At 42.9% G+C, this 26313-nt stretch overlaps 1 protein-coding gene across 7 annotated transcripts in view; it reads left to right on the top strand.

The window, feature by feature from the left end:
* The first annotated feature begins 10685 nt into the window (after positions 1-10685).
* The window catches only part of lmx1al (LIM homeobox transcription factor 1, alpha-like), a 114418-nt gene continuing 98790 nt past the window's right edge, over positions 10686-26313 (top strand). For 2 of the 7 annotated variants that reach the window (XM_059992117.1, XM_059992112.1), the window contains exons 1-3: positions 18285-20019; positions 22027-22112; positions 22624-22810. In XM_059992117.1, the coding sequence (XP_059848100.1) occupies positions 22043-22112; positions 22624-22810 (257 nt within the window). In that variant the 5' untranslated portion in view covers positions 18285-20019; positions 22027-22042. Of the gene's footprint in view, positions 10931-11049; positions 11495-18284; positions 20020-22026; positions 22113-22623; positions 22811-26313 lie in introns of those variants that run through there. The other 5 variants (XM_059992113.1, XM_059992118.1, XM_059992121.1 and 2 more) reach the window with 5 other exon arrangements.

Genomic DNA, 26313 nt, shown 5'->3' with positions numbered 1-26313 from the left:
ATATTGAATCACAGTGGATTTAATTTGGCTTTTTTGACACTGATCAACAGGAAAAGACTTTCATATCAAAGTGAAAACAGCCTTCTACAAAGTATTCTAAATCAATTATAAATATCAAACAAAAAATAATTGATTGCACCCCTTTCAAGTCAGTATGTAGTAGATGCACCTTTGGCAGCAATTACAGCCTTGAATCTGTGTGGCTAGGTCTCTATTAGCTTTGAACATCTGGGCACTACAATTTCTACCCCATTCTTTACAAAACTGCTGAAGCTCTATCAGATTGTATGGGGATCATAAGTGAATAGCCCTTTTCAAGTCAGCCACAAACTCACAACTGGATTGAGATTTGGGCTGTGACTTGGCCGTTCCAGGACATTAACTTTATTGTTGTTAAGCCATTCCTGTGTGGCTTTGGCTTTATGCTTGGGGTCATTTTCTTGCTGGAAAACAAATCTTCTTTGAAGTCACAGTTCTCTTGCAGACTGCATCAGATTTTCCTCCAGGATTTCCCTGTCATTTTACTCTCTACTTTCACAAGTCTTCCAGGACCTGCTGCAGTGAAGAATCCCCACAGCACGATGCAGCCACCACCGTGCTTCACGGTAGGGGTGGTGCGTTTTTGATGAGTGCGGTATTTAGTTTACACCAGAGCGTTTAGTTGATGGCCAAAATTTCAACTTTGGTTTCATCGGACCACAAAACCTTCTTCCAGCTGACTTCTGAGTCTCCCATATGCCTTCTGGTGAACTCCAGCTGAGATTTCATGTGAGTGTCTTTCAACAGTGGCTTTCTCTTTGCCACTCTCCCATAAAACTGACTGGTGAAGCACCCGGGCAGCAGTTGTTGTCTGCACAATCTCTCCCATCTCAGCCGCTGAAGCTTGTAACTCCTTCAGAGTTGCCATAGGTCTCTTGGTGGCCTCCCTCACTAGCCCCCTTCTTGCACGCTCACTCAGTTTTTGAGGACAGCCTGCTAAAGGCACATTTGCAGTGTACCATATTCTTTCCATTTCTTGACATAACTGTACTCCAAGAGATATTCAGTGACTTGGAAAGTTTCTTATATCCCTTTCTGGACTTGTGCTTTTCAATAACCTTTTTGCAGAGTTGCTTGGAGTTTTCTTTTGCCTTCATGGTGCAGTTTTTGCCTGGATACTGACTCGCCAGCAGTTGGACCTCCCAGATACAGATGTACTTTAATTACGTTCATTGAAACAATAAAACATGAAAACTTCCAAGGGGGTGAATACTTTTTATAGGCACTGTACATTAGCCAGGGGAATGGTAGGGAATGAGATTCTCAGGACCCTGATTTCAATTTTACCTGCAGCCGTGCTTTCTTAAAGGGAAACTGCTCTCACTATCTGGGTGGTCTGCAGTCCAGGCTCTGCCAACTTTGAGGATCGTTGTTGCTTACTGAAGTACCCTTGGCTGCACACAAAGTGTTGCCACCGTCCAGCGGTCTTATTTCCATAATTCAAGGAGGTAAAGAGGCATAAACTGGTGAGTTTCATGTCAATAGATAATAGGTGCAGAAGTAGACCATTTGGCCCCTCGAGCCTGCACCGCCATTTTGAAATCATGGCTGATCATCTATTATCAATACCCGGTTCCTGCCTTGTCCCCATATTCCTTGATTCCCCTATCCATAAGATACCTATCTAGCTCCTTCTTGAAAGCATCCAGAGAATTGGCCTCCGCTGCCTTCCGAGGCAGTGCATTCCAGACCCCCACAACTCTCTGGGAGAAGAGGTTTTTCCTTAACTCTGTCCTAAATGACCTACCCCTTATTCTCAAACCATGCCCTCTGGTACTGGACTCTCCCAGCATCTGGAACATATCTCCTGCCTCCATCTTGTCCAATTCCTTAATAATCTAATATGTTTCAATCAGATCCCCTCTCAATCTCCTTAATTCCAGCATGTCATTGGTAGGGAAACTATTGGAGAGGATTCTTTGGGATAAAGTTTATTAGAAGACCATTAGAATTAAACTCAGCAAGCGTGGTTTTGTGTGGGGCCATTCGTGTCCTACCAACTTGAGTGACTTTTTCAAGGGGTTGATGAAAGTGACTGATGAAGACTGAGCTGTGGATGTTCTCTGCATGCATTTTAGCAAGGTCTTTGACAAGGTTTCTCATGGGAGGCTCATGCAGAAGTTTAAGGTTCATGGGATCCAAGGTAAATTGGCAGTCTGAGGATGGAGGATCAACACCTCATATTCCATCCAGGTAGCATCCAATCTAATGGCATGAAAAATTATTTCTCCTTCCAATAATTTTCTTTGCCCCACTTTCTCTTTTCTTCTATTCCCCACCCTGGAGTCTTAACTCTTTTCCTCACCTGCCTATCACCTCCCTCTGATGCCCCTCCTTCTTCCCTTTCTTCCTTGATCAATTCTCCTCTCCTTTCAGATTCCTTCTTCTCCAGCCCTTTCCCTTTCCTACCAACCTGACTTCACCTATCACCTATTAGCTAGTCTTCCTTCCCCTCCCCACCATTTTATTTTGGCATCTTCCCCCTTCCTTTCCAGTCCTGAAGAAGGGTCTTGACCCAAACTGTTGACTGTTTATTCGTATCCATAGATACTGCCTGACCTGCTGAGTTTCTTCAGCATTTTGTGTGTGGTTGCTCTGGAGGGCGTACAAGAGTGAGATATGCCAACTAGTGGAATGGTGCCACAGCAACAACCTAGCACTCAATGTCAGTAAGACGAAAGAGCTGATTCTGGACTTCAGGAACACATACCAATCCTCTTAGAAGGATCAGAAGTGGAGAGAGTGAGCAGCATCAAGTTCTTGGGTGTCAAGATCTCTGAGGATCTAACCTAGTCCCAACATATCGATGTAGCTATGAAGAAGGCAAGATAGCGGCTATACTTTATTAGGAAATTGTTGAGGTTTGTTATGTCAACAAAAACACTCAAAGGGTTTCTACAGTTATACTAATAGAAAAAGGATAGTGAGGGATAAAATTGGTCCCTTAGAGAATCAAAGTGGACAGCTATGTGTGGAGCCGAAAGAGATGGGGGAGATTTTGAACAATTTCTTTTCTTTGGTATTCACTAAGGAAAAGGATATTGAATTGTGTAAGGTAAGGGAAACAAGTAGGGAAGTTATGGAAACTATGACGATTAAAGAGGAGGAAGTACTGGTGCTTTTAAGGAATATAAAAGTGGATAAATCTCCAGATCCTGACAGAATATTCCCTAGGACCTTTACGGAAGTGAGTGTAGAAATAGCAAGGGCTCTGACAGAAATATTTCAAATGTCATTAGAAACAGGGATGGTGCCAGAGGATTGGTATATTGCTCATGTGGTTCCATTGTTTAAAAAGGGTTCTAAGAGTAAACCTAGCAATTATAGGCCTGCCAGTTTGACGTCAGTGGTGGGTAAATTAATAAAAAGTATTCTTAGAGATGGTATATATAATTATCTGGATAGACAGGGTCTGATTAGGAACAGTGCATGGAATTGTGCATGGAAGGTCATGTTTGACAAATCTTATTGAATTTTTTGAAGAAGTTATGAGGAAAGTTGATGAGGGTAAAGCAGTAGATGTTGTCTATATGGTCAGTAAGGCCTTTGACAAGATTCCACACAAAAGGTTAGTTAGGAAGGTTCAATCGTTAGGTATTAATATTGAAGTAGTAAAATGGATTCAACAGTGGCTGGATGGGAGATGCCAGAGAGTAGTGGTGGATAACTGTCAGGTTGGAGGCCGGTGACTACTGGTGTGCCTCAGGGATCTGTACTGGGTCCAATGTTGTTTGTCATATACATTAATGATCTGGATGATGGAGTGGTAAATTGGATTAGTAAGTATGCAGATGATACTAAGGCAGGTGGAGTTGTGGATAATGAAGTAGGTTTTCAAAGCTTGCAGAGAGATTTAGGCCAGTTAGAAGAGTGGGCTGAAAGATGGCAGATGAAGTTTAATGCTGATAAGTGTGAGGTGCTACAATTTGGTGGGAATAATCCAAATAGGACATACATGGTAAATGGCAGGGCATTGAAGAATGCAGTAGAACAGAGTGATCTAGGAATAATGGTGCATAGTTCCCTGAAGGTGGAATCTCATGTGGATAGGGTGGTGAAGAAAGCTTTTGGTATGCAGGCATTTATAAATCAGAGCATTGAGTATAGGAGTTGGGATGTAATGTTAAAATTGTACAAGGCATTGGTAACGCAGAATTTGGAGTATTGTGTGCAGTTCTGGTCACCAAATTATAGGAAAGATGTCAACAAAATAGAGAGAGTACAGAGAAGATACACCAGAATGCTACCTGGGTTTCAGCACCTAAGGTTGAACAAGTTAGGTCTTTATTCTTTGGAGCGTAGAAGGTTGAGGGGGGGACTTGATAGAGGTATTTAAAATTATGAGGGGGATAGATAGAGTTGACATGGATAGGCTTTTTCCATTGAGAGTAGGGGAGATTCAAACAAGAGGACATGAGTTGAGAGTTAGGAGGCAAAAGTTTAAGGGTAACACGAAGGGGAATTTCTTTACTCAGAGAGTGGTAGCTGTGTGCAATGATCTGTGTGGTTGAGGCAGGTTCAGTATTGTCATTTAAAGTAAAATTGGATAGGTATATGGATAGGAAAGGAATGGAGGGTTATGGCTTATGAGCTGAGTGCGGGCCAGTGGGACTAGGTGAGAGTAAGCGTTCAGCATGGACCAGAAGGGCCGAGATGGTCTGTTTCCGTGCTATAGTTGTTATATGATTATATGGTTATAAAAACTTCCATAGTTGTACCATGGAGAGCATTCTGACAAACTGCATCACTGTCTAGTATGGAGGGGCTACTGTACAAGACCAAAAGAAACTGCAGAAGGTTGTAAATCTAGTCAGCTCCATCTTTGGTACTAGCCTACAATGTACCCAGGACATCTTCAGGGAGCGGTGTCTCAGAAAGGCAGCGTCCATCATTAAGGACCTCGAGCACCCAGGACATGTCCTTTTCTCACTGTTACCATCAGGCAGGAGTTACAGAAGCCTGAAGGCACACACTCAGCGATTCAGGAACAGCTTCTTCCCCTCTACCATCCAATTCCTAAACAGACATAGGACCTTTGGACACTACCTCACTTTTTTTTAATATACAGTATTTCAGTTTTTGCATTTTTTAAAAATCAATTCAATATACAGAATTGAATTACTTGTTCATTATTATTATTATTACTACAATTTTTATTTTATTTATTATTATTATTATTATTATTATTTTCTCTGCTAGATTATGTGTTGCATGGAACTGCTGCTGCTAATTTAACAAACTTCACATCACATGCCGGTGATAATAAACCTGATTTTGATTCTGATTCTGACTTCCAGCATCTGCTGATTTTCTTGTGTTTAAGAGTAAAAGGGTAGCCAGGAAGAGAGTAGCAGGGCCACCTATGTCCCAAGCCACAGGAGATGGGAGAGATTTTTAATGATTATTCCTCCTCTATGTTTATGGAGGAGAAATTTGCGGTTGCTCCAGAAATAAAGGGCACAAGTGCCGATGTTCTGGATAACATTTGTATTACTAGAGTGGAGTTTTTTTTCAGCCTTACAGTGCAGTAAGCTCAGGGCCTGACCATGTATATTCACAGATTTTGTGAGAGGGTAGAGAATAAATACCAGAGGTCCTTACAGAGATATTTGTTTCATCATTCATCAGTGGTGAACTTCCTGAAGACAGGAAGGTAGCTAAAGTGCTTCCATTGTTTAATAGTAGCAAGTACAAACCAGAGAACGACAAGCTGATCACCCTAATTCCAATAGTGGGGAAGTTACTGGAAAGGCTTATGCAGGATGAGATATACCAACATTTGAATAGACAGAGTCTGATTAGGAGGAGTCAGCATAGCTTTGTACATAGTAGTCACTTTTCACACATTATCTTCCATGGTTCTTTTTTTTGCAAAGGTAGCCAAAAAGGCAGATGAGGGTAGAGCAGAGAATATGATCTATTTGGACCTTGGGAAGGCCTTTAAGGAGGTCCCACATGGCAGTCTGAATGGGAAAGCTTGGTATCAGGAATCCAGGAGTTATGTGGGTTCAAAATTGGCTTGGATGTAGGAAGGAGGTTGTAGGTTATCTTTCAAAATGGAGGCCAGTGACTAGCAACATGCCACAGGTGACCGTGTTAGAACTCTTCTCGTTCATTACTTATGTAAATGATTTTGATGTGAATGCATATGTCTTGATTAATAATTTTGTGATGACAAAAAAATTAGGAGCTATTGTTGACAGGGTGAAGAAGGTTATTAGGAGATCCTAATCGGTTAAGGAACTGAGTGAAGAGTGGAAAATAGATTTCAATACAGATGCACTTTGGAAGGTCAAATGCAGTGTCGGACCCATACTATGAAAAGTAGGTCTCTGGGGAGTTCTGTGGAATAGAAGGACCAAGGATTGCAAGTAGATGGTTCCCTGAAAATGGAGCCACGGTAGACAGTGTGGTGAAGAAAGCTTTTTGCATGCTGGTCTTCATTAGTCAGGGCATTGGGTATAGAAATTGGAATGTGATGTGGCAATTGTACAAGATATTAGTGAGACCTTATCTGGAGTACTGTGCTCAGTTTTGGTTACCCTGTTGAAAGAAAGTCATAATTATGCCCAAAAGCAGGTATACAAGAATATTGCAAACTGAAGGATCTGAGTTATTGGAAGAGGTTGAGCAGGCTAGGAGACTGAGGGGTGACCTTACAGAGATGTATGAAATGATGAGGAGCATAGATGGTGTCAATGCACAGTCTTTTTTAAGTAAACTGGAGGGCATAGGTTTAAAGTGAGACAGGAAAGATTTAAAAGGCACTTGAGAGGTTACTTCACATGGTTGGTGATATTTGTGTGGAATGAACTGCCAGAAGAAGTGGTTGAGACATGTATAATTACAACATTTAAAAGACGCCTGGACGTGGACATGGTTAGGAAAGATTAAGAGGGAAATAGGTTAAACACAATAAGATGGAACAGGTTTAGCCAAGATACCATTGATTGACACTGTGTTGCACTGAATGGACTGCTTTGATGCAATATAACTTGATTAGTCCATTTTCACCACCCTGTGTAACTGTGACGCCACTTTCAGTAAACTGTACATGTGTGTGTGTGTGTGTGTGTGTGTGTGTGTGTGTGTGTGTGTGTGTGAGTGTGTGTGTGTGTGTGTGTGTGTGTGTGAGTGTGTGTGTGTGTGTGTGTGTGTGTGTGTGTGTGTGTGTGTGTGTGTGTGTGTGTGTGTGTGTGCATTTGTTGTTGAGATACTTGAACAGAACTTTGAAAGTGCGATCCACATCTTGTTCTTGTTATCCTTCATTCCTGAGGGATTGCATTAACTCTCAATACTGGAAATTATGTTGCAGAAAATAAAAATAGACTTGGGGTTTGAACATTCATCCAGAAAGTTTGCTTTATATAGAAACATTGAAAATAGGAGCAGGAGTGGCCATTCATCCCTCTGAGCCTGCTACACCATCCAGTCCCCGTACCTTCTCCCTCCTGACATCTCCTGATCCCTTTAGTCTCCAGAAAAATCTTAACTACTTCTTGACTGTATTCAACTTGAACTCAGCTGCTTTCAATGGTGTAGAATTCATTGTTCTCTGAGGCAAGAAGCTTCTCTTCTCTCTAAGTTCTGAATGACTTTTCCCTTATCACAAGTCTTTTCCCATGATCCTGGACTCCACAAGCACTGGAAACATCAGGAGCTTCAACAGTATTGCTCCTACTCTACTAAATTCCAGTGAGTATCAACCTCATTTACCTGAACTCTTCGAAGCATCATTCCTGCTATCCCAGCACTCAGTCTGAACTTCCCCCCACAGCCAGAATAACCTTCCTCAGATAAAGAGACCAAGACTGCACACAATACTCAAATGTGCAGTGTCACATTGCTTCTGGTACAATTACAAGACACCCCTGCTCCTGTACTAAACTATTCTCCTTGTGAAGGCCAGCATGCCATTTGCCTTCTTAACCACCCACTGCATCTGCTTGCTTACCTTCGGTGACCGGTGTACAAGAACATCCAGATCTTGTTGCACCCTCCCTTTCCCAATGTGTTGTCATTCAGATAGTAATTTGCCTTCCTGTTATTGCCACCAAATTAGACCACCTCATATTCAAACAGCCATGTATCTGTCCAATTCTACAAACTATCCAAATCAAACCACTGGATGTCACCTTCCCATGCAGTTTTGTGCCTGCAAACTTGAAAGTACTACTCCTAATCCCCTCTTCTGAATCATTAATATATATTGTGACACAAACAAGAGAAACTGGAAATCAAAGTGATACTCTCAAAATGCTGGAGGATCTCATCAGAGCAGGCATCATCTATGGAAATGAGTAAACAGGCAACATTTTGAGCCAAAACACTTCATCAGGACTTGAAAAGGGAGCTGGGAAGAGGGTGGGGAGGAAGAAGTACCACATAGTAGGTGATAGGCGAAACCGGGAGAGGGGGAGGGCTAAAGTAAAGAGCAGGGAAGTCATTTGGTGAAAGAGATGAAGGGCTGGAGAAGGGGGGATCTGAAAGGAGAGAAGGCCATGAAAGAAAGGGAAGGGAAGGATCACCAGAGGGAGGTAAGGAGATATGGTGAGAGGGGGGAATGGGAATGGGGAATGGTGAAAGGTGGGGGGGGGGGCCTGTGATACCCCAGCAATCAGCACCTGTCCTTGGAATTAGGCATGTTCATTCCTACTCTTTGTCTCCTATCAGCCAACCAGTTCTCTGTTGGTATAGGTATCTCACCTCCAATCATGAAAGCCACACTTTGGTGCTAATCTCTCACTGAGTACTTATGGAAAGCTCTCTGAAACTCCAGACGAAGCTCCACTGGGTCTCCCTTATATATTCCGCTAGTTAACTCCTCCAAAAAAATGCCAGTATATTTGTCAGGTATGGTTTCCCTATTTTGTGAATGTACAAGGTGCCCACATCATTTACAAGCGACTGCAACATTTGCCTACTACTTGTGTCTGTCAACTGTCTACCCATTTATTTTCTCTCTGTCTCTTTTTTTAAATAGTGGTGTTACATTAGCCACCCTCTAATCCACTGGAACTGTGCCAGAGTCTAAAGATCACTGGAAAATGGTCACCGAAGTATCCACTAATTACAAGACCACTTCCTCTGGTATCTCAGGGCGCAAACTGTTGGCTTGGGGAGTTCCAGCCTTCAATCCCTCATACCATTCCCAACTATCACAGATTGCCTTCGTTTCCTCCTCCTCGTTAGACCCTAAGTTCTTTGAGTCCTGCTTTGTGTTGTTATATCGAGCTGAGTCTTCACTGTGCACTCCCTTCCATACTCGGACTCTTCCTACTGACCACCTCTCGCTCTTCCACCGCTTTGGTAATTGATTTGATTCATCATGTCTGCCAACTCCATTTTGAGATGCACGAGGCTACAGATGCTGGAATCGGAGGCAACAAGCAACCCGTTCCAATACAGGGTTTCCACGCAAAGTGGCGCCAATTCCTTTTGCCCCCACAGATGCTGCCAGACCTGCCCGTTTCCTCCAGCAGGTTTTTTTATCATTTCAAATTTGAGGCTTTCTATCCTTTAAATGTTTCCATTCTCCCTGAATCTGAGGTTTAACTCCAAAATGTCCATGTATTACATTACCCATCCAGTTAGCACTTGAAATTATTAAATAGTCATGAAGGAAAATCAGAATCAGAATTAGGTTTAATAATTCCAGCATATGTCATAAAATTTGTTAACTTTACGGCAGCAGTACAATGCGATACATGATAAATATAGAAAAAAACTGAATTACATTAAATATATACATATATATACCGTATATTTATATTAAACTGTTAAATTAAATGCATAGTACAAAATCAGAAACAAAAAAAGTGAGGCAGTTTTCATGGGTTCAATATCCAATTAGGAATTGGATGGCAGAGGGGAAGAAGCTGTTCCTGAATCGCTGAGTGTGTGTCTTCAGGCTTCTGTACCTCCTACCTGATGGTAACAATGAGAAGAGGGAACGTCCTGGGTGGTGGGGGCCCTTAATAATGGACACTACCTTCCTGAGGCACCTTTCCTTGAAGATATCTGAGATATTGAAAGCCAGGAACCTGAAATTGCTCACTCTCTCCACCTCTGATCCCTCTATGAAGATTGTTTTGGAAAATTAGCCTTTGATGGAAATAAGTGTATTCTTTTTAAATCAATCTTTGTGACCAGTGAAATTCAAGAGAGACCATTCTCAACTAATTAATAATTCATCCAGTTAGGCTCATGAAGAGATGTACAAATACAGGCTCTTTGGCCCATCGACTCTGCACTGACCATCAAGTGCTTATTAACAGACAGCAGAAAGCCTGCAGGTGCTGGAAATCCAACACACACAGAAGGCTGGAGGAACTCAGCAAGTCAAGCAGCATCTATGAAAAAGAGTAAAAAGTCCCAAAGAGTCCTGAAGAAGGGTCTCGGCCAAAACGCTGACTGTTTCCCCTTTCCCATAGATGCTGTCTGACCTGCTGACTTCCTCCAGCTTATTGTGTGAACTACAGCATTTATTAATCGTACACTCATATTGTATGAAATATTTTCCCACATTCCCATCATTCACCCCAGATTCTACCTCGAGGACGAATTTACAGTGACCAATAAACCCTGGGCACCCGGGGGAAACCCACGCCAGCACGGAGAGAATGTGCAAACTTTACACGGACGGTCAGTATTGAACCTGGATTTCGAGCGCTGTGAGGCAGTGGTTCTACCCACTGTTCCGCCTCAGTTATAAGAACTTGGCCAAAGAGACCACCTCACACAGATGCGGGCGTGCTGTGGCAGCCACGGCAGAGAACTGGCGCAACGCCTGGGCTGAGACTGGAGATTTCAGTTGCGGCGGAGCTCTCCCCTCTCCTTCCAGGGACTCGCCGAAAAGCAACCACTGACACTCGTTGCGTGATGCTTACAGGTGTGTGTGTGTGTGAGAGAGAGAGAGAGAGAGAGAGAGAGAGAAAGAGAGAGAGAGAGAGAGAGAGAGAGAGGGAGAGAGAGAGGATAAAGGAAGGAATGTGTGAACTGCCTTTGACCGAGTGTGGATATCTGTTCGGGAGCACACTTTACGGCGTTCGGATGAGATATTTACGCGCCCGTGTGTTCGGGGGTGGTTTCATTCAGAGGCTCCTTCCCCTGCTATTAATCCTCCTGGTCAGACTCTCTGACAGGCGTTGGTCCCTACTTGAGAAAAGAGGCCGATCTACGAAACGTCACAGGGCGCCAGGACTTCCACTGCCCCCTTTAAATGCGGTGTGTGGGGACCCCCCTCCTCAAACACACCCTGACGCAGTGCCGGGAATGCACAGTCGTCAGGTATCGGGGAAGCTGCCGCCGCTTACGGATGTCTGGTAAAGTTGTGGTCACCTGGCCACGCATCTTCCCATAAGGAACTTCCCGCGGGAAACAATGGGCGCAGGGAGCGGCGAGCGAATCTCCTCCAACCCCGGCGGGCTATTGATGCTGAGGGACTAGGACGAAGGTGAGAGGCTACCCCTGCGAGTTCTCTTTGGCACTCGGTGAAAACCGTCCCTGCAACATCCAGGCTGGAATCGAACTTGCCGGCAAATGTTACAGCGCGCTGAAGTGCGAACGGTCTCATTCCACGTGGGGGGTGATTCAGGGGGACGAGGGTAGTGGCTGGGGCGGCGGAGAGACGGACATTAAATTTTGTGGAGACGAGCATTAATCCGCGGAGTTTGGGAGTCGGGGTCAGAGTAACTTGTGGTTTTGGTGGAGAGTTCTGTATCCGTGTCCTTGGTACCGGAGCACCGGGCGTGCGGTGCCTTACTTGGGTCTGAACCGGAATATGATGGAATAAGTTCCACAGCCCGGCGTTGATGTCGTGACAACTGGAACCAACCGCCGGTCTGAGCCCCGGATCATTTTGGTTCCGGTCGAAATACATCAATTCAGTCGAAGAGTTTATTCTGTATAGTTCGCGGTGATGTTAAATTAACACGAGTTTATTGTAAACTGAGCACTGTCCGCAGATCCGAATGGCGGGTGGGTGGGTGTGTGTGTGTGTGTGTGTGTGTGTGTGTGTGTGTGTGTGTGTGTGTGTGTGTGTGTGTGTGTGTGTGTGTGTGTGTGTGTGTGTGTGTGTGTGTGTGTGTGTGTGTGTGTGTGTTTGGGTCGACTCGGAACAGCCATAACTGGGCTAACACAGCGCCTGACAGCACAGGGCGGGGAATCTTGGGGACGGTGGGGGGAATCTGGTCCTCAGTCGTGTTTTGGTGAATTTGTCTCATCTGCACCGGTGTCTAAGAAGGGATTGCGATGTTTAGGTGTATGTGTGCCCGGTCAAGCTGGCACCTGGGGCACTGGGACCAAGGACTCGGATATTTAACGTTCACCTCAACCACGGTTAATTATTCAGACCCCGGCTCCAACATCTGACGCCGGGTCCCAAATTCCTAGATCACGCGATTCTCCTGATGCCATAAATTGAGCTCAGGATCCCAACTTCTATTACGTATTCGCGAAAACTCTCCTCAGTTGTCTGCAACCTCCCGCACACGGGACGGCGCTTAAATACCAAAACCTCTATTCAATAGTTTTGATTACGAAGATCAATATTAAGTGTGTATATATCACGTGTGGGTTGTCGACTCACAGAGTACAGCACAGAAACTGACCAGTTGTCCCGTCGCGTCCACGCCGACCTGTTTCCCGCATTGGATCTATATCCCATTAGTAGCTATCTCTCAGATAGAGTGGGTGTGGAGAGGATGTTTCCTATAATGCGGGAGTCCTGGACCAGAAGGCACAGTCTCCGAACAGTGATGAGGAAAATTTATTTTGCCAGAAGCTGGTGAATCGTTTGGATTCTTTGCCACAGTTGGCTGCGCAGACCGATTTATTGTGTATATTTAAAGCGGAGGTTGATAAGTTCTTGTTCAAAGATTACAGGGAGAAGCCAGGCGAATGGGGTTGAGAGCGAAAATAAGTCAACCATGATGGAAGAGCGGAGCAGACTCGATGGGCCGAATAGCCTATCACTTGGTTTCAGTAGTTGGATTTAATGTCAGAGAAATGTATGCCATATACATCCTGAAATTCCTTTTCTTCACAAACATCCTCAAAAACAGAGGAATGCCCCAAAGAATGAATGACAGTTAAAAGCTAGAACCCAAAAGACCCTTCCCATTTCTGTTCTATGTCTGGTCGACATGATCTTAAACGCTTTGTTTAGGCAAGAACCTATCTAAATGTCTCCATATCTGACTCCACCACCTCCTCTGGCAGCGAGTTCCACGTATCAATCGCTCTGCTGGGTTAAAAAAACATTTTCCTCTCACATTCTCTTAAAGTTCCTTCCTCTCACCTTAACTCCCTATTTTTGACTCTCACCCTGAGAAATATCCATATTTCATTACATTTAGTATGAATTCTGCATTAAATACTTCTGATATAAAATGTTTATCTAGTTGCTAAAATGTCTATCTAAACATGTACTATGTAATTATATTAGTTCATTCTATCGAGGAACTAATTTTTAGATTAGAATAAATCGGTGTTTACATATCAGATCGAATTACATTAAGGCAGATTACAAAGTTATTTATTTAATACTGTATTTTTATTTGAATCCGTACACGGGTGTCCTTTGTATTTGGCTCTGGTTTATTTTTATCCTAAAATCTCCCCCCCCCCCCCTCCACTTCAGTCCCAGTTCATCCTCACACTTCGCCCTCTCCTCAGCAGGATGTTGGCGGCGTTGGCGTCTCTCCCCTCTCGGGTCCCCTTCTCCGGCGCCCGCTCAGTCGGACCGGGAGCCTTAATGCACTGCGATGGTTTGCCGGGAAGGCAATACCTGGGGGTGGGAGGCGGGGGGGTCGGTGAACAACCTCAAGCGCCGCAACATGAAAATCCGGAATTACCTTTACCAGCTGATACAATCCAACTAGCGATGGTTGTTAAATAGGAAACTGGAGGACGAGGAATTATTTTCCCGAGAGTGTGAGAAATGGTCAGGGAGCGATTTGAATTTTACTCTGTGCTGGGCACGTTTACTCAGTGCAGGGGCCGAGGACGAAGAGAGCCTTCCTGAATGAGTTTAGGTTAACAATTGTTACAGGTTTAAAGACTTATAAAAGCTCGTTAACTGTTCGTTGACCGCGTGCGACTTGTTTCGTCAGAACAATGTCAAGCATCAGTCACAAACACGCGCAGCGCATTTTCGTGCGTAATTTATATAGAATCATAGAACACTCCAGCATAGAAACAGGACCTTCGGCCCATCTAGTCCGTGCAGAGCCATTAACCTGCCTAGACCCATCGATCAGCGCTCAGATCATAGCCCTCTATACCCTTCCCATCCAAGTATTTACCCAATTTTTCTCTTAAATGTTACACTCGACCCCACAGCCACTGGCAGCTCTTTCCAAACTCTCACCACCCTCTGAGTGAAGAAGTTCCCTTAAACATTTCACCTTTCACCCTTAACCCGTGACCTCTAGTTGTGTCTCGCCCAACCTCTGTTAAAAACCTACTCGCATTTACCCTATCTACCCCCTCATAATGTTCTATATCTCTATCCACTCCCCCCTCAATCTTTTACGTTCTAGGGAATAGTAGTAGGCAGCCGTCAATCCCAGGGGATCATGGGTTTGAGCCTCTGATAGACTGTGTCCTCTCCAGGGCGCAGCCTGGGTGAAAGATTTTAAGAACCGGCTATTGCCCATGCAGTGGGTTCCCCCTCTCCACATCACTGGTGTAGTCCAAGGGAAGGGCAGGTGCCAATACAGCTTGGCACCATTGTCGTCGCAGAAGTTGCCAGAGGAAAGTTGTTACCAACACCAATCTGCCTTAGGGACCGCGGCTCCGGATTTCTACCTCGGGGTTTACTCCCGAAGCCTTTCCTGTGGGTGGGTATGGCCGCAAGGCAGCGGAGGTTTAAATCAGAGTTTTCCTTCTCCTAGGCGGGCTGCTGTCCAAGGCTGACGAGCCCCACCGGCCCGATCTAGGGATTAAAGTAGTAACTTATTCAATCTTTCCGTAAAACTCAGGCCCTCGAGTCTCGGCAACATCCTTGTGAATTTTCTCCGCACTCGTTCAATCTTATTTACATCATTCCTGTAGGTAGGTGACCAAACCTCGACACAATACTCCAAACTAGGCCATACCAACGTCTTATACAGTTTTAACATGACATTTCATCTCCTGTGCTCAAATCGTTGATTTATGAAAACGATTATGCCAAAAGTTTTCTTAAGGACCCTATATCTACCTGTGATGCCACTTCCAAATTATGGATCTGTATTCGCAGTCCCCTCTGCTCCACCGCTCGCTGTGTAAGACCGACCCTGGCTGGGTCTCCCAAAGTGCAAAATCTCACACTTGCCACAAGTTCCATATCCCATTCTTCAGCCCACTTTTCTAGCTGGTCCGGATCCTGCTTCAATCTTTAATTGTCTTCCTCGCTGTCCAATAAACCCCCAATCTTGGTGTCATGCGCAAAATTGTTGATCCAGTCAATCAGAATATCATCCAGATTATTGAGTTAGGCGACAACACCCGGCACCGGTCTCTACGGCACTCTACCAGTTACAGGCCTCAGGCAGCCATCGACCACCACTCTCTGGCTTCTCCCACAAAACCAACGTCTAAACAAATTTACTAGCTCATTTTGAATGCCAAGTGATTGAGGCTTCCTGACCAATCTCCCATGCGGGACCCTGTCAAAAGCCTTGCTGACATCAATGTAGACAACGCCGCTGCTTTGCCTTCATCAACTTTCCCGGTAACTTCCTCGAAAAAAACTCCGTAAGATTGGTTAGACACATCTTGTCACGAACAAAGTTATGTTGACTATCCCTAACAGTCCCTGTCTATCCAAATACTTATATATCCATTCCCTTAGAATACCTTCCGATAACTTTCCCATGTCAGTCTCTGCGGCGTATATTTCCCTGGTTTGTTCTTAGAACCTTTCTTAGTCAACGGAGCAACATCAGCTGTCCTCTAATCCTCCGGCAACTCACCCGTGGTTAGGATCTATAAGGATATACAGTCTAGACCTTTAAATGAAAATACTCGACTTGTTATTCAGTCCACCCCCGTTATAAATCGAAGAGCATTCCGCTCGCCACTCGCTCCTCCCAGCAACGGTAACACGCATCTAATCCTAAATAACGGATTCAATATCCAATTAAGAGGCCCATCCGAGAGCAGTGAAGGGCAGCACTTGGGTTGTACCGATGAGGCCTTTCAAAGGGTGTGTCAGTGTTTGTATTAGTTCGAAGAATGCATTACCTTTGCAATAAACTACCTTGGAGTTACCTATATACGGTACATATATTAGGCATTCGACGCACAGAATTATTCTTAGTCTCAGTACACTGTGAAATATCTGATGCAAATGTGTGCTTGATCAATAGATTTTAATATTTATCCAGTGACGGGCAGTCGTCAAAACCAGGTAATCGTTTATTACAGTGTAATACAGTCGCGGTATGAACAGATTGCCGTCAGCAATATTAACCTTATTTGCAAACTATGAACATCATTTCAATAACAGTGTTCTCTGTCTGGGAAATCCCCAGTCTTCTCCAGTTATAAACATATTCTCGGGACGGATCAGGTTCTCGGCAGTGGAACGGAGCGATACTTTGCGGCGCGGTCATCCTGTTCTCGGGTTCACCCCGGTGGGATCATGATCCCCCTCTCAAGGGATCCTTCTGAATTTCAAATTCACGTTCCAACTAACCTTGATGGCGTATGACTGGGATGTGATCATAATTAATCCACCGCAATTAAATATATTCAGCAATTCCATGAAATGGATGCAGGAATTTCTGTTTTTGTAATCAAACAGACGGGTTATAGACAGCACATTACAGGTATCCGTTTAATTGAAAGGATAATCTGATGGACAGTTGGGGGGGGGGGGACGCGATAATCCGATATTGTTGAAACTTTTAATTTAATAATCTGACCCTGAATTGCGTAATAACTGGAAAGATAGTGGTGCTTTGGCTAAAGATTTCTGCCTCGTGATTTTTCTGGGATAGTACCTGATGGAGAGTTCACTGGGGCCAGGCTGTTTAATAATCTGACTGGAATTATAATGGTGGCAGGATCTGTTGAATAATATTGAAGAGGAAGTGCTGGGATCAGACTCTCTGCTCGATAACCTATAGTAGTATGCGGGGACATCATCGGTTCAATATCAGATGCAGAGAATATTGTCGTATTCTGAACTGGTGACTAGTTTATTACGATTCCCACGGCTACTTTGACCATCCCTCTTCCCACCCTGTCTCCTGTAGATATGCTACTCCCCTTTCTCAGTTACCCTCATCTCCACCACGTCTGTTCCCAGGATGGGACTTTCTTTTCCAGGACACCTGAGCTGTTCCTCCTCTTCAACGAGCAAGTTTCCATTTCTCCACCATAGATGCTGCCTTCACCTGCATCTCCTCCATCTCCTCGACATCCGCCCTCACCTCTGCCTTCCCACCACCCCAACAACGATAGTGTTCCTCTTGTCTCATCTACCACCACAAGCCTCCGCATCTAATGTATCATTCTCAGCAACTTATTCCACCTTCAACTGGATCCTACCACCAAACACATCTTTACCACCTCCCCCTCCCAATCTCCGCAAAGATCACTCCCTCCATGATTCTCTTGTCCATCCACCATTCTCCACTAATCTCCCTGTCGGCACTTATCACTGTAAGCGGCAGAAGTACTACAACTACCCATTTTCCTCAACCCTCATCTTCATTCAGGGCCCCAAAACAGTCCTTCCAGATGAGGCAACACTTCACCTGCAAATCTGTTGGGGTCGTCTATGGTATCCAGTTCTCCTTATGCAGTCTCCTCTACACTGAGACCCACCATAGACCACGTCAACCACCTTTTCCGCATCCACTAAAAAGCTGGCTTTCCCAGTGGTTAACCATTTTAGTTACCATACCCATTCCAATTCTGACACGTCAGTCCATAGCCTCCTCTTCTGCCATGGTGAGGCCTCTGAGGCTGGAGGAGCAACACCTTATATTCTGTTTGGGTAGCCCCCAACCTGATGGCATGAACTACGATTACTTCAACTTCCATAATGTTTCCTCTTCCCTCTTCATTTCCCCACCTTCTTGCTTCTTCTCCTCACCCGCCTATCACCTTCTGCCCCCGCCCCATGCCCCTCATTTCCTTTCGTCCATGGCCCACTCTCCTCTCCTATCAGATTCATTCTTCTTCAGCCCTTTACTTTTTCCTACCTATCAGCTTCCATCTTACTTCATGCCCTTTCTGTCACCCGTTGCGGACGTGGCTGAAGTGCGGAGTGAGAGTCACTGAAGTGGGTCGATATTTCACAGACTTTAATGCAAATAATGTTAAAAACAATAAACGCTAGGCCAGACAGGGCCGCTGGCTATAACACTCAAATGGAATATGAAGCCAACACTGCGGCTGAAAAGGACAACTAACGATAAAACGAACACCGATAGTCTTGAGTCCATTAACTCGGCAGTCCAATTTCTCAGGCAAGGAATGCAGAAAACGAAGCATTTATTTGTCCAAGTATCGACAAATACGACGACGGAATGAATTGAGTTAAATACTATCACAATGAAGTAATAACTAGCTGACGTGCATATTCACGAGCGCAATTGCAGAATCTGCTGCGCTGCCGAATCCGTGGTTGTGATGCCCCCCACCCCCCACCCCGTGTAGCCCCTGAGGCGCCACAGACCTGTGTCCGCTGTAAGTCCCGAATGAGGGACTTGTAAAGATGTCTTTAAGTGATGCTGATAAATAAGTGCCATGGTGTGCACTGCCAATATCGGAGCCAAAGAGTTCCATGTAGAGACAGCAATTAGACTGAGGTAGTTCGACCAAGTGACACCGTGAGACAAATCCTTCTTGAAATGAGGACCGTCAGATTGGAGCTAATCCGGCATCTGCTTCAAGAATAAAACTAACACAGAATCCGAACATCAAAATAAAACAAACTTAAAGAGAAAGCACCAGGAACGCGCATTACAGGGAGCGAGTCGCTCGAAAACCACAAGAAGCTCAAACAATTAGTAACTGTTAAGCAACAATTAGCCAATACAGGTGCTCGAAATGCCTCTGAGCCCAAAAGCACTGATGCCCTGCACAGGTCTGAAGAAGTCACTACAGGACCCCACCCCGCATAGCTGGCACTTGATGGCCCTGGAAGACCTGAAAACTCCAGACTCCTGGGGAACTCAAGAGGCAGGGAGGTTTGGGGTTCCGGACGAAGACCTGGGAACCCCGACAGACTGAGATCAAGAAACCTCGGGCGGGGCCGAGAGGGAAGTTTGGGAGTCCTCGAGATGGGGAGGACTCCAGAAAAACCCTAAACACATTGAATAAGCCTCGGAAACAATCGGAAAAATAAAAACCTGAGGAACATAGAGAAAAGTCCTTGGGAAACCTTGAAAACATGAAACTTGTAACCTGGAGAAGGAAGCTTTTCAACTCTCGCTTGGTGTTTTATCTTTCACAATTTTTTCCAGAGGCAATTAGGATATACTCAATTTTACAGATCAAGACAGCATAGACAGGTTTCTTTCATGGCAAAACTAGCTGGTTCTCTGTAGATCTGTTACATGAAAGTTCAATTTCCCCAGTCTGTACCATGACTTTCATCAAGAGATTAAAATACTCTTGATAGGGTTACTTCACCTGTGTATTTGCACACTGCAGCCAGGGATCAGCTTTTGGAGTAGGGTTCTTCCAAAAGTCAATTCACACTATTGACTTGAATGATGATTTGTTGAATCCATTGATAAGCTTGACTGAAGCGCTCATTTGTTATGCAGACCTGAGTTATGGAAGCACAAAGCTGGGAACCTGGGTACTTGTGACTTGAAAGCTTGGAATGTGACATGAAGATTGGAGAAACTCAATGGAGAAACTCAATGAAGTTCAGTATGCAGAGTCAGGACATGCATTCAGAAACAAGACGCCCTCTCCTCAAGCCACCAAGGTCAAACATCACTGTTCAAACTTTGCTGGGTCCATTACTTGGTAAGAACCTTCTGTCACGATGGAGGCAGAAACAACAGTTTATACATAGGAATTCCAACGGAATTGCTGAATCGGTGGTTGTGACACTTTCCTTCACCCATCTTGTTTCACCTCTGACCTTGTAGCTTATACTCTATCCCTTCCCTCCAACATTCTTAGTTCTGGCATCTTCTCCACATCCTTTCCAGCCCTGATGGAGGGTCTCAGCCTGAAATGTTGACTGTTTTTCATTTCCATACATACTCCCAGACCTGCTAATTCTTGCAGCAGTTTGTGAATGTTGCTGTGGATTTCCAGCATCTACAGAATCTCTTGTGTTTAAGTGTAAAGGAGTAACTAGGGATAGGAGGTCCTCTTAGAGATTAACAGGGCCACGTACAGGAATGTATTAAATCACAGGAGATGGGTGGGATTTTTAATAATTATTTTTCCTGTGTGTTTATTGAGGAGTAATTTGTGGTTGCTCAAGGGATAAGGGCAACAAGTGGAGAAGTTCTGGATAACAATCATATTACAGAACTAGAGAGGAGGTATTTTCAGCCTTACAGTGCATTAAGGTCAGGGTCTGACCAAGTATCTCCACGGATTTTGTAAGTGGCTAGAGAAAAAATTGCAGAGGTCCTCACAGAAATATTTCAAAGTTCAAAGTAAAATTATTACCAAAGAACATAAATATCACTGTATACAACCCTGGAATTCATTTTCATGCGGGCATACTCAATGAATCCGTAATAGAATAATAACCATAACAGAATCAATGAAAGACCACACCAGCTTGATATTCAACCAGTGTGCAGAAGAAAACAATTTTGCAAATACAAAAGCAAATTATTTTAATAATAATAAATAAATGAATAAATAAGTAATATATACTAATGTTCATCATTGGTGGACTTCATGAAGACTGGAAGGTAGCTAAAGTGGTTCCATTGTTTAAGACGTGTAGATGCCTGAACTGAGTGCATGGATGCATTTTGTGTATGTTCCAGCATCTACAGAATCTCTTGTATTTCTTGATTTTAAAAAAAACCCACTGGTGTGACAATGGTTCATGTGTCCCAAATGTGGTAAACAGCTTGATTAATGCTTGCTAGTAAAGTGATCAACCATGTGACAAGAAAGTTTTTGTTGCTATGTATAAACGAAGGAGATTTCCATTGAGTGGACTTTTCCTTCAGTTGAAGATAACGAGTGGTGGCAATGGTCTTACATTCACTGTCACTGAGGGTCACCAACAAGAAGAGATAAGCAAACTATTTTTTTTCTTTGAAAACTATCTGTATCTGGAATAACTGATGTGGACTTAACCTTCAAATTCTTTCTGAGTGATGTCAACAGCTATTGAAAATTCTTGTTTCCTGTCACCAGGAGTCCCTGACTGCACATGTATGCTATTTGACAAGAGTTTACTGTATAAATAATGTTGGGGAGGCTACACTTTGGAAATAATTAATACTTTTTAATTGCCTTCTGTTGAGTTTTAAGTTTCACAATCCACTATCTTTCTACTAATATTTGTTAAATTATATGCCCTCTCTTTTGATTTTATGCTGTCTTTGACTTTCCTTGTCACCAGGGATGTGCCATCGTCCCTCTGTTTTAATTACTTCATCTTTGGGATGTATCTATCTTGCACCTTCCAAATTGCTTCCAGAAACTCCAGCTATTGCTGTTCTGCAGTCATCCCTGCTGGTGTCCCCTTCCAGGCAATTTTGGCCAGCTCCTCTCTCAGAACTCTGTAATTCCCTTTACTCCACTGTAATACTGATACACCTAACTTTAGCTTCTCCCTCTCAAACTGCAGGATGAATTCTATTGTATTATGATTACTGCCTCCTAAGGGTTCCTTTTACCTTAAGCTCCCTAGTCAAGTCTGGTTTAACAATAGTTTATGAAGTAATGTAGCACAATCCCAAATCTACTTCTCATCCTGATATACAATTTCTGGTTTTGAGTTCACAAACATATTTGTGCTATTAAGTTGAGATGTATCTGTTAATTTCATAGGTTTGGATAACTAAATATGCCAAGCAAAATGAAAACAGAAGAAACCTCCATGTGCTTGAAGCACACTGCACCTACTTTGGATTCTGGTTAGTACTTGATCGCAGTGCTGGGAATCCTCTCTTTTCCATCCATCTTAACACCTGTGGCAGTAACATTACAGGCATGATATTGCATGTGCAGTATAGGATGGAGTAGCTGGTGTGTTCCTGTACATCTGCTCCCCTTATGGGTTAAGAGGGTTAGCAACTTTCTGCAGTGTATCACAGAACTGACACCAAACTTCTTAAAAAGCCATTGAGGGCTGATTGATTACATTGGGGGAGGTAGATAGCACTCACATCTCTCATTGTCTCACAGGTTTGGGAATGAGGATGAGAGGTTCTTGATGTGCTGGAGCTTTAACTCTGTTTTAATTATGAATGAGCTTTGATAAAGTTATTTCATGTGTCACTGTTCTGAAAAGTACTCGTGAATCAGGGATCCTGTTTAGATGATGGAGGGAATGGACGTTTAAGGTGGTGAATGGGGACAGCAGCAAACCACAGGGCAGGAATGCAAAGTTATTCTGCAAACTCAGTTTTGGATGTCATTGTTCAGGCTCAGAGAAGAGACCAGGGCAGACTTGTGCGGGCTGCAACATTACCATCACTGACCGCTTCCTCCTGCGAACCAATGAAGCATCCTGGCACGAAGGATGTTTGAAATGCACAGTATGTCTGCAGCCACTCACCGGTACCTGCTACTGGCGCAACAAGACGCTGTTCTGCAAACACGACTATGAAAAGTAAGGACTGATGGTCATTCATTCACTTTCTATGTTGTAATGCAGTCATCCAGATTGCTGAGTTCTGAACGTTACTTCACAGCTTGATCTGATTTAAATCTTGCAATGTTCTTGAGGGAATTTCCTTGATTTTGATTACTCCTAGAGTTCAGTAACAGGTCTGTAAGGTACGATTGGAAAAGAATTGCTGAGGTTGTGACGATTTAGTGATTATTCTCAAATTAGAACAGAATGTTGATTATTTCTGGGGTTATGAAAGTTTGATTCCTGTGTAAATGTGAGGGGTATTGATTAATAGCTTTGACTACAGCATTGATTATATCACATTTGTGATTCATTATTAAGTATCCTAGGATTGCAGTGAATTGAGATTGAGAAATTATCCAGGAATGAAATTTGTTGCATTCTCTGGGATTGTGAAGAATTGTTGGCTATTTCTGAATGTGATGAATTGGAGCTAATTATGCATTAAGACTGCGGTTCCCAACCTGGAGGCCACAGACCCATCAGGTTAATGGTAGGGGTCCATGGCATAAAGACGGTTGGGAACTCTTGCTTTAAGGAATTGATGATTCCAGCAGGAGTAAGTGGTTTGAATGATTAATTATCTTGAAGTTTTAATGAACATTAGCTTTATCTGGGGTGAAGATTTGTTCATCAATTTTTAATTTTTCAATGGATTGCTGCGAGTGGGAGACTGATGAAATGGTTATTCTGGAATTTCAAGGATCAGTTTATCATTCTGAGATTCTGTTTTTGATTCATCAAATTGTACATTGTGATGAACTAATTGTGGGGTTATCACTGCTCATTGAATTTTCTGAAATTTTAATGGTTTGTTAGTTCTCTGATGATTATGTACTCTTATGTGATTTTGATGTTTTGCTAAATGCTTATGAATGTCACATTGAATTGACCTGGGATTTTGATGCACTTTTGATTACTTCAGAATCAGCTATTTGATCTAGATATTGGTAAAATAGTTATATTTCTAGAAGTGATGTTTGATATTTCTGAGAACATTACAGATGAGCCACTGGATCTGTTCTATTTCAGTAATTATTGCAAAAATGCCCTATCATTCGTAACCCTTGGATTGTTGTGAAATGTTATCCCAAGATTTTGATCAATCAAAGATTTTGCAGGTTTATTTCATCTCAATCCTGTAATCAACAAAACAATCAATCAGCAATTCATTGACATCCCATATAATTAAACAGGATTACAATGAACTGCTAGTTATTCTGGGAAAAGTATAGATCATGGTTAATTAATTATTCAGCAATCTGATAAACTGATTATCACAATTATTAGGTGATTTAGATAAATTATATTCTGGATTCATTGCCACCTCGCTTTGATTATAAAAATGTTTTGATTATTTAAGGATTGATAAGAATTGCTGCTTATTCTGGTCTAGCATTGCTTTATAATGATACTATAGCACTGAATTATATATCCTTTGTTCTTTATTTAGAACAGATTATTTCTCTGGAATGGTGATCAACTGTTAAATATTCTGAGACTGCAATAATTTTTTTATTATCGAACATTTTGATTGTTTTCCAAGAATGCGGTGGAGTTTTGCTTCCTCTGGGACTGTAAGCATTTACATCAAAAGTTTAGGGATTGTTAAATAAATTGCCTTTGGTAACACTGGATTGTTGATTTGATGTACTAGTTATTATTCTGAACTGCTAATGATGGTGTATTTAATCAATTATAAAAGGATTTTGTGGAAATGTTTTGTAAAATGCTTGTTGATTATCTTGGTATTAAAAAGACCAACAGATTAATTTGAAAACGTCATTATACTGGTATTTGGTAAAAATTAAAATGACTCCAGACTTATTCATTGATTGTGGTGAATTGCTGATTATACAACCATTTTAAAGCTGATTGCAATATTTCATTTGCAGTGGTTTGATGCTCATTAGTTAATGGTGATTCCAACATTTTAGGGACTTTTGATTATGAGTTGGTATGAATTGGTTATTCTGGCATCTAGAATGTTTTTGACGAGACTTTGATTATGACAATTTGCTGATAATTCAGAGACTGGGCTGCACCAATTGTGCAGGGGTTGGTCTGCATTGATCTATTCAGGGATTGGTCTGATAATTCCAGAATTTTGAAGGTACTATATTATTTTAGAATAGAGATGATTTGTTGTTCATGAAAATTGACAACTATTCTGATATTTTCTAAACTGTTCTAAGTTTGGGATTTCATTGAATGCCATTCGATTGTTGCAAAACATAGCTGATTTTTTCTGATATTATGGTAGTGATATTTCTCATTTTTGTGGGCAGGTCAATCTTTCCTCTGATGAGGATGCTGGAACAGTTGTACTCCACATGTGGTCATAAACTCTATCAAAGGCAACAGAACTTCCTTTCTCCAACCCAATGCAACAAAGGCTATCCATAATTCTCTTGAACATTCTGCATCTTGGCTTCCATGGTACAAAGACAGCAGTCTGGAGACCATCACATGCGTACCCTCACCAAAACAGCAAAATCTTCCAGAAAACATTAAAGAATGTAGAATTAGGCTATTCAGCCCTTTGATTCACCCCTGCCACTCAATAGGATTATAGCTGACTCCCCACTCCCCTTGACAGCTTGGGGATCCATCTATCTCTTTTTCCTTTCCTCCTGCCAAGTTGGATTATTTCAGATCCCTGTTTTTACTTCATCTGCCATCTTCTTGTTCAAACACTTAAGTGATTCATAGCTCTGTGTGCTTGGGTCTCTCTCACACCTGGCACTGATAAAGTTGGATACTCTGAACTCAGCTGGTTACCATATTCGTTGATGCAATCCCTCAGCATCTGAGATCCTAGCACACAAACCTTCCTACTGTTTCTCATGTTAACATGCCATCCCAAAACCCACACATTCAAATTCACTGACTTCTGCCCATTAAACAATGAATAAAAGATTAGGATGGAGAGCAGTCATTCAAACTGGTGGGTAAGGCTTCCCTGGAATTCTCAATCCCAGAAGATTGTGGAGACTGGATTGTTGGAAAAGAGAAAGTAGATAATAATTAGGGAATTGAGTGCAATGGTGAACTGAAGATGAGCTGAGGCTTAGGGAAGGTGAGTCATGACCATATTAAATGGTGGTGCAGGCCTGAGAGACTAAGTGGCCTACTCTTACTCCTATTTTCTTGTGTTCAGTCCTCAGCCATTCATTGGATTGTTGATATATTCCTTTTGTGAAATAATAATTCCTTATGTGTCACAATAGCTTTGTAAAATCCAATTATAGGACATCCATTACATCTCCCATATCTACCCTGCTGGTAAACCTAGAAACTTTCAAAGATTTTTCATTTATAAGTTTCATTTCAGAAATCCACGGAAGATCATGTTTTGATCATACAAGTATCCCGTTAGCTCATCTTTGTCCCTTTCTCCTGATGTTAGGCTCAATGTCATAATGACCTATGAGACCTTTTGGCCTCCTGATGGTCTGGTGACTATTTCAGTGTTATTA

Source organism: Hypanus sabinus, chromosome 16, assembly GCF_030144855.1.
Source record: "Hypanus sabinus isolate sHypSab1 chromosome 16, sHypSab1.hap1, whole genome shotgun sequence".
Classification (NCBI taxonomy): Eukaryota; Metazoa; Chordata; class Chondrichthyes; order Myliobatiformes; family Dasyatidae; genus Hypanus; species Hypanus sabinus.
Note: the sequence above shows the minus strand (reverse complement) of the source record. Positions and strands in the feature narration are given on the sequence as shown.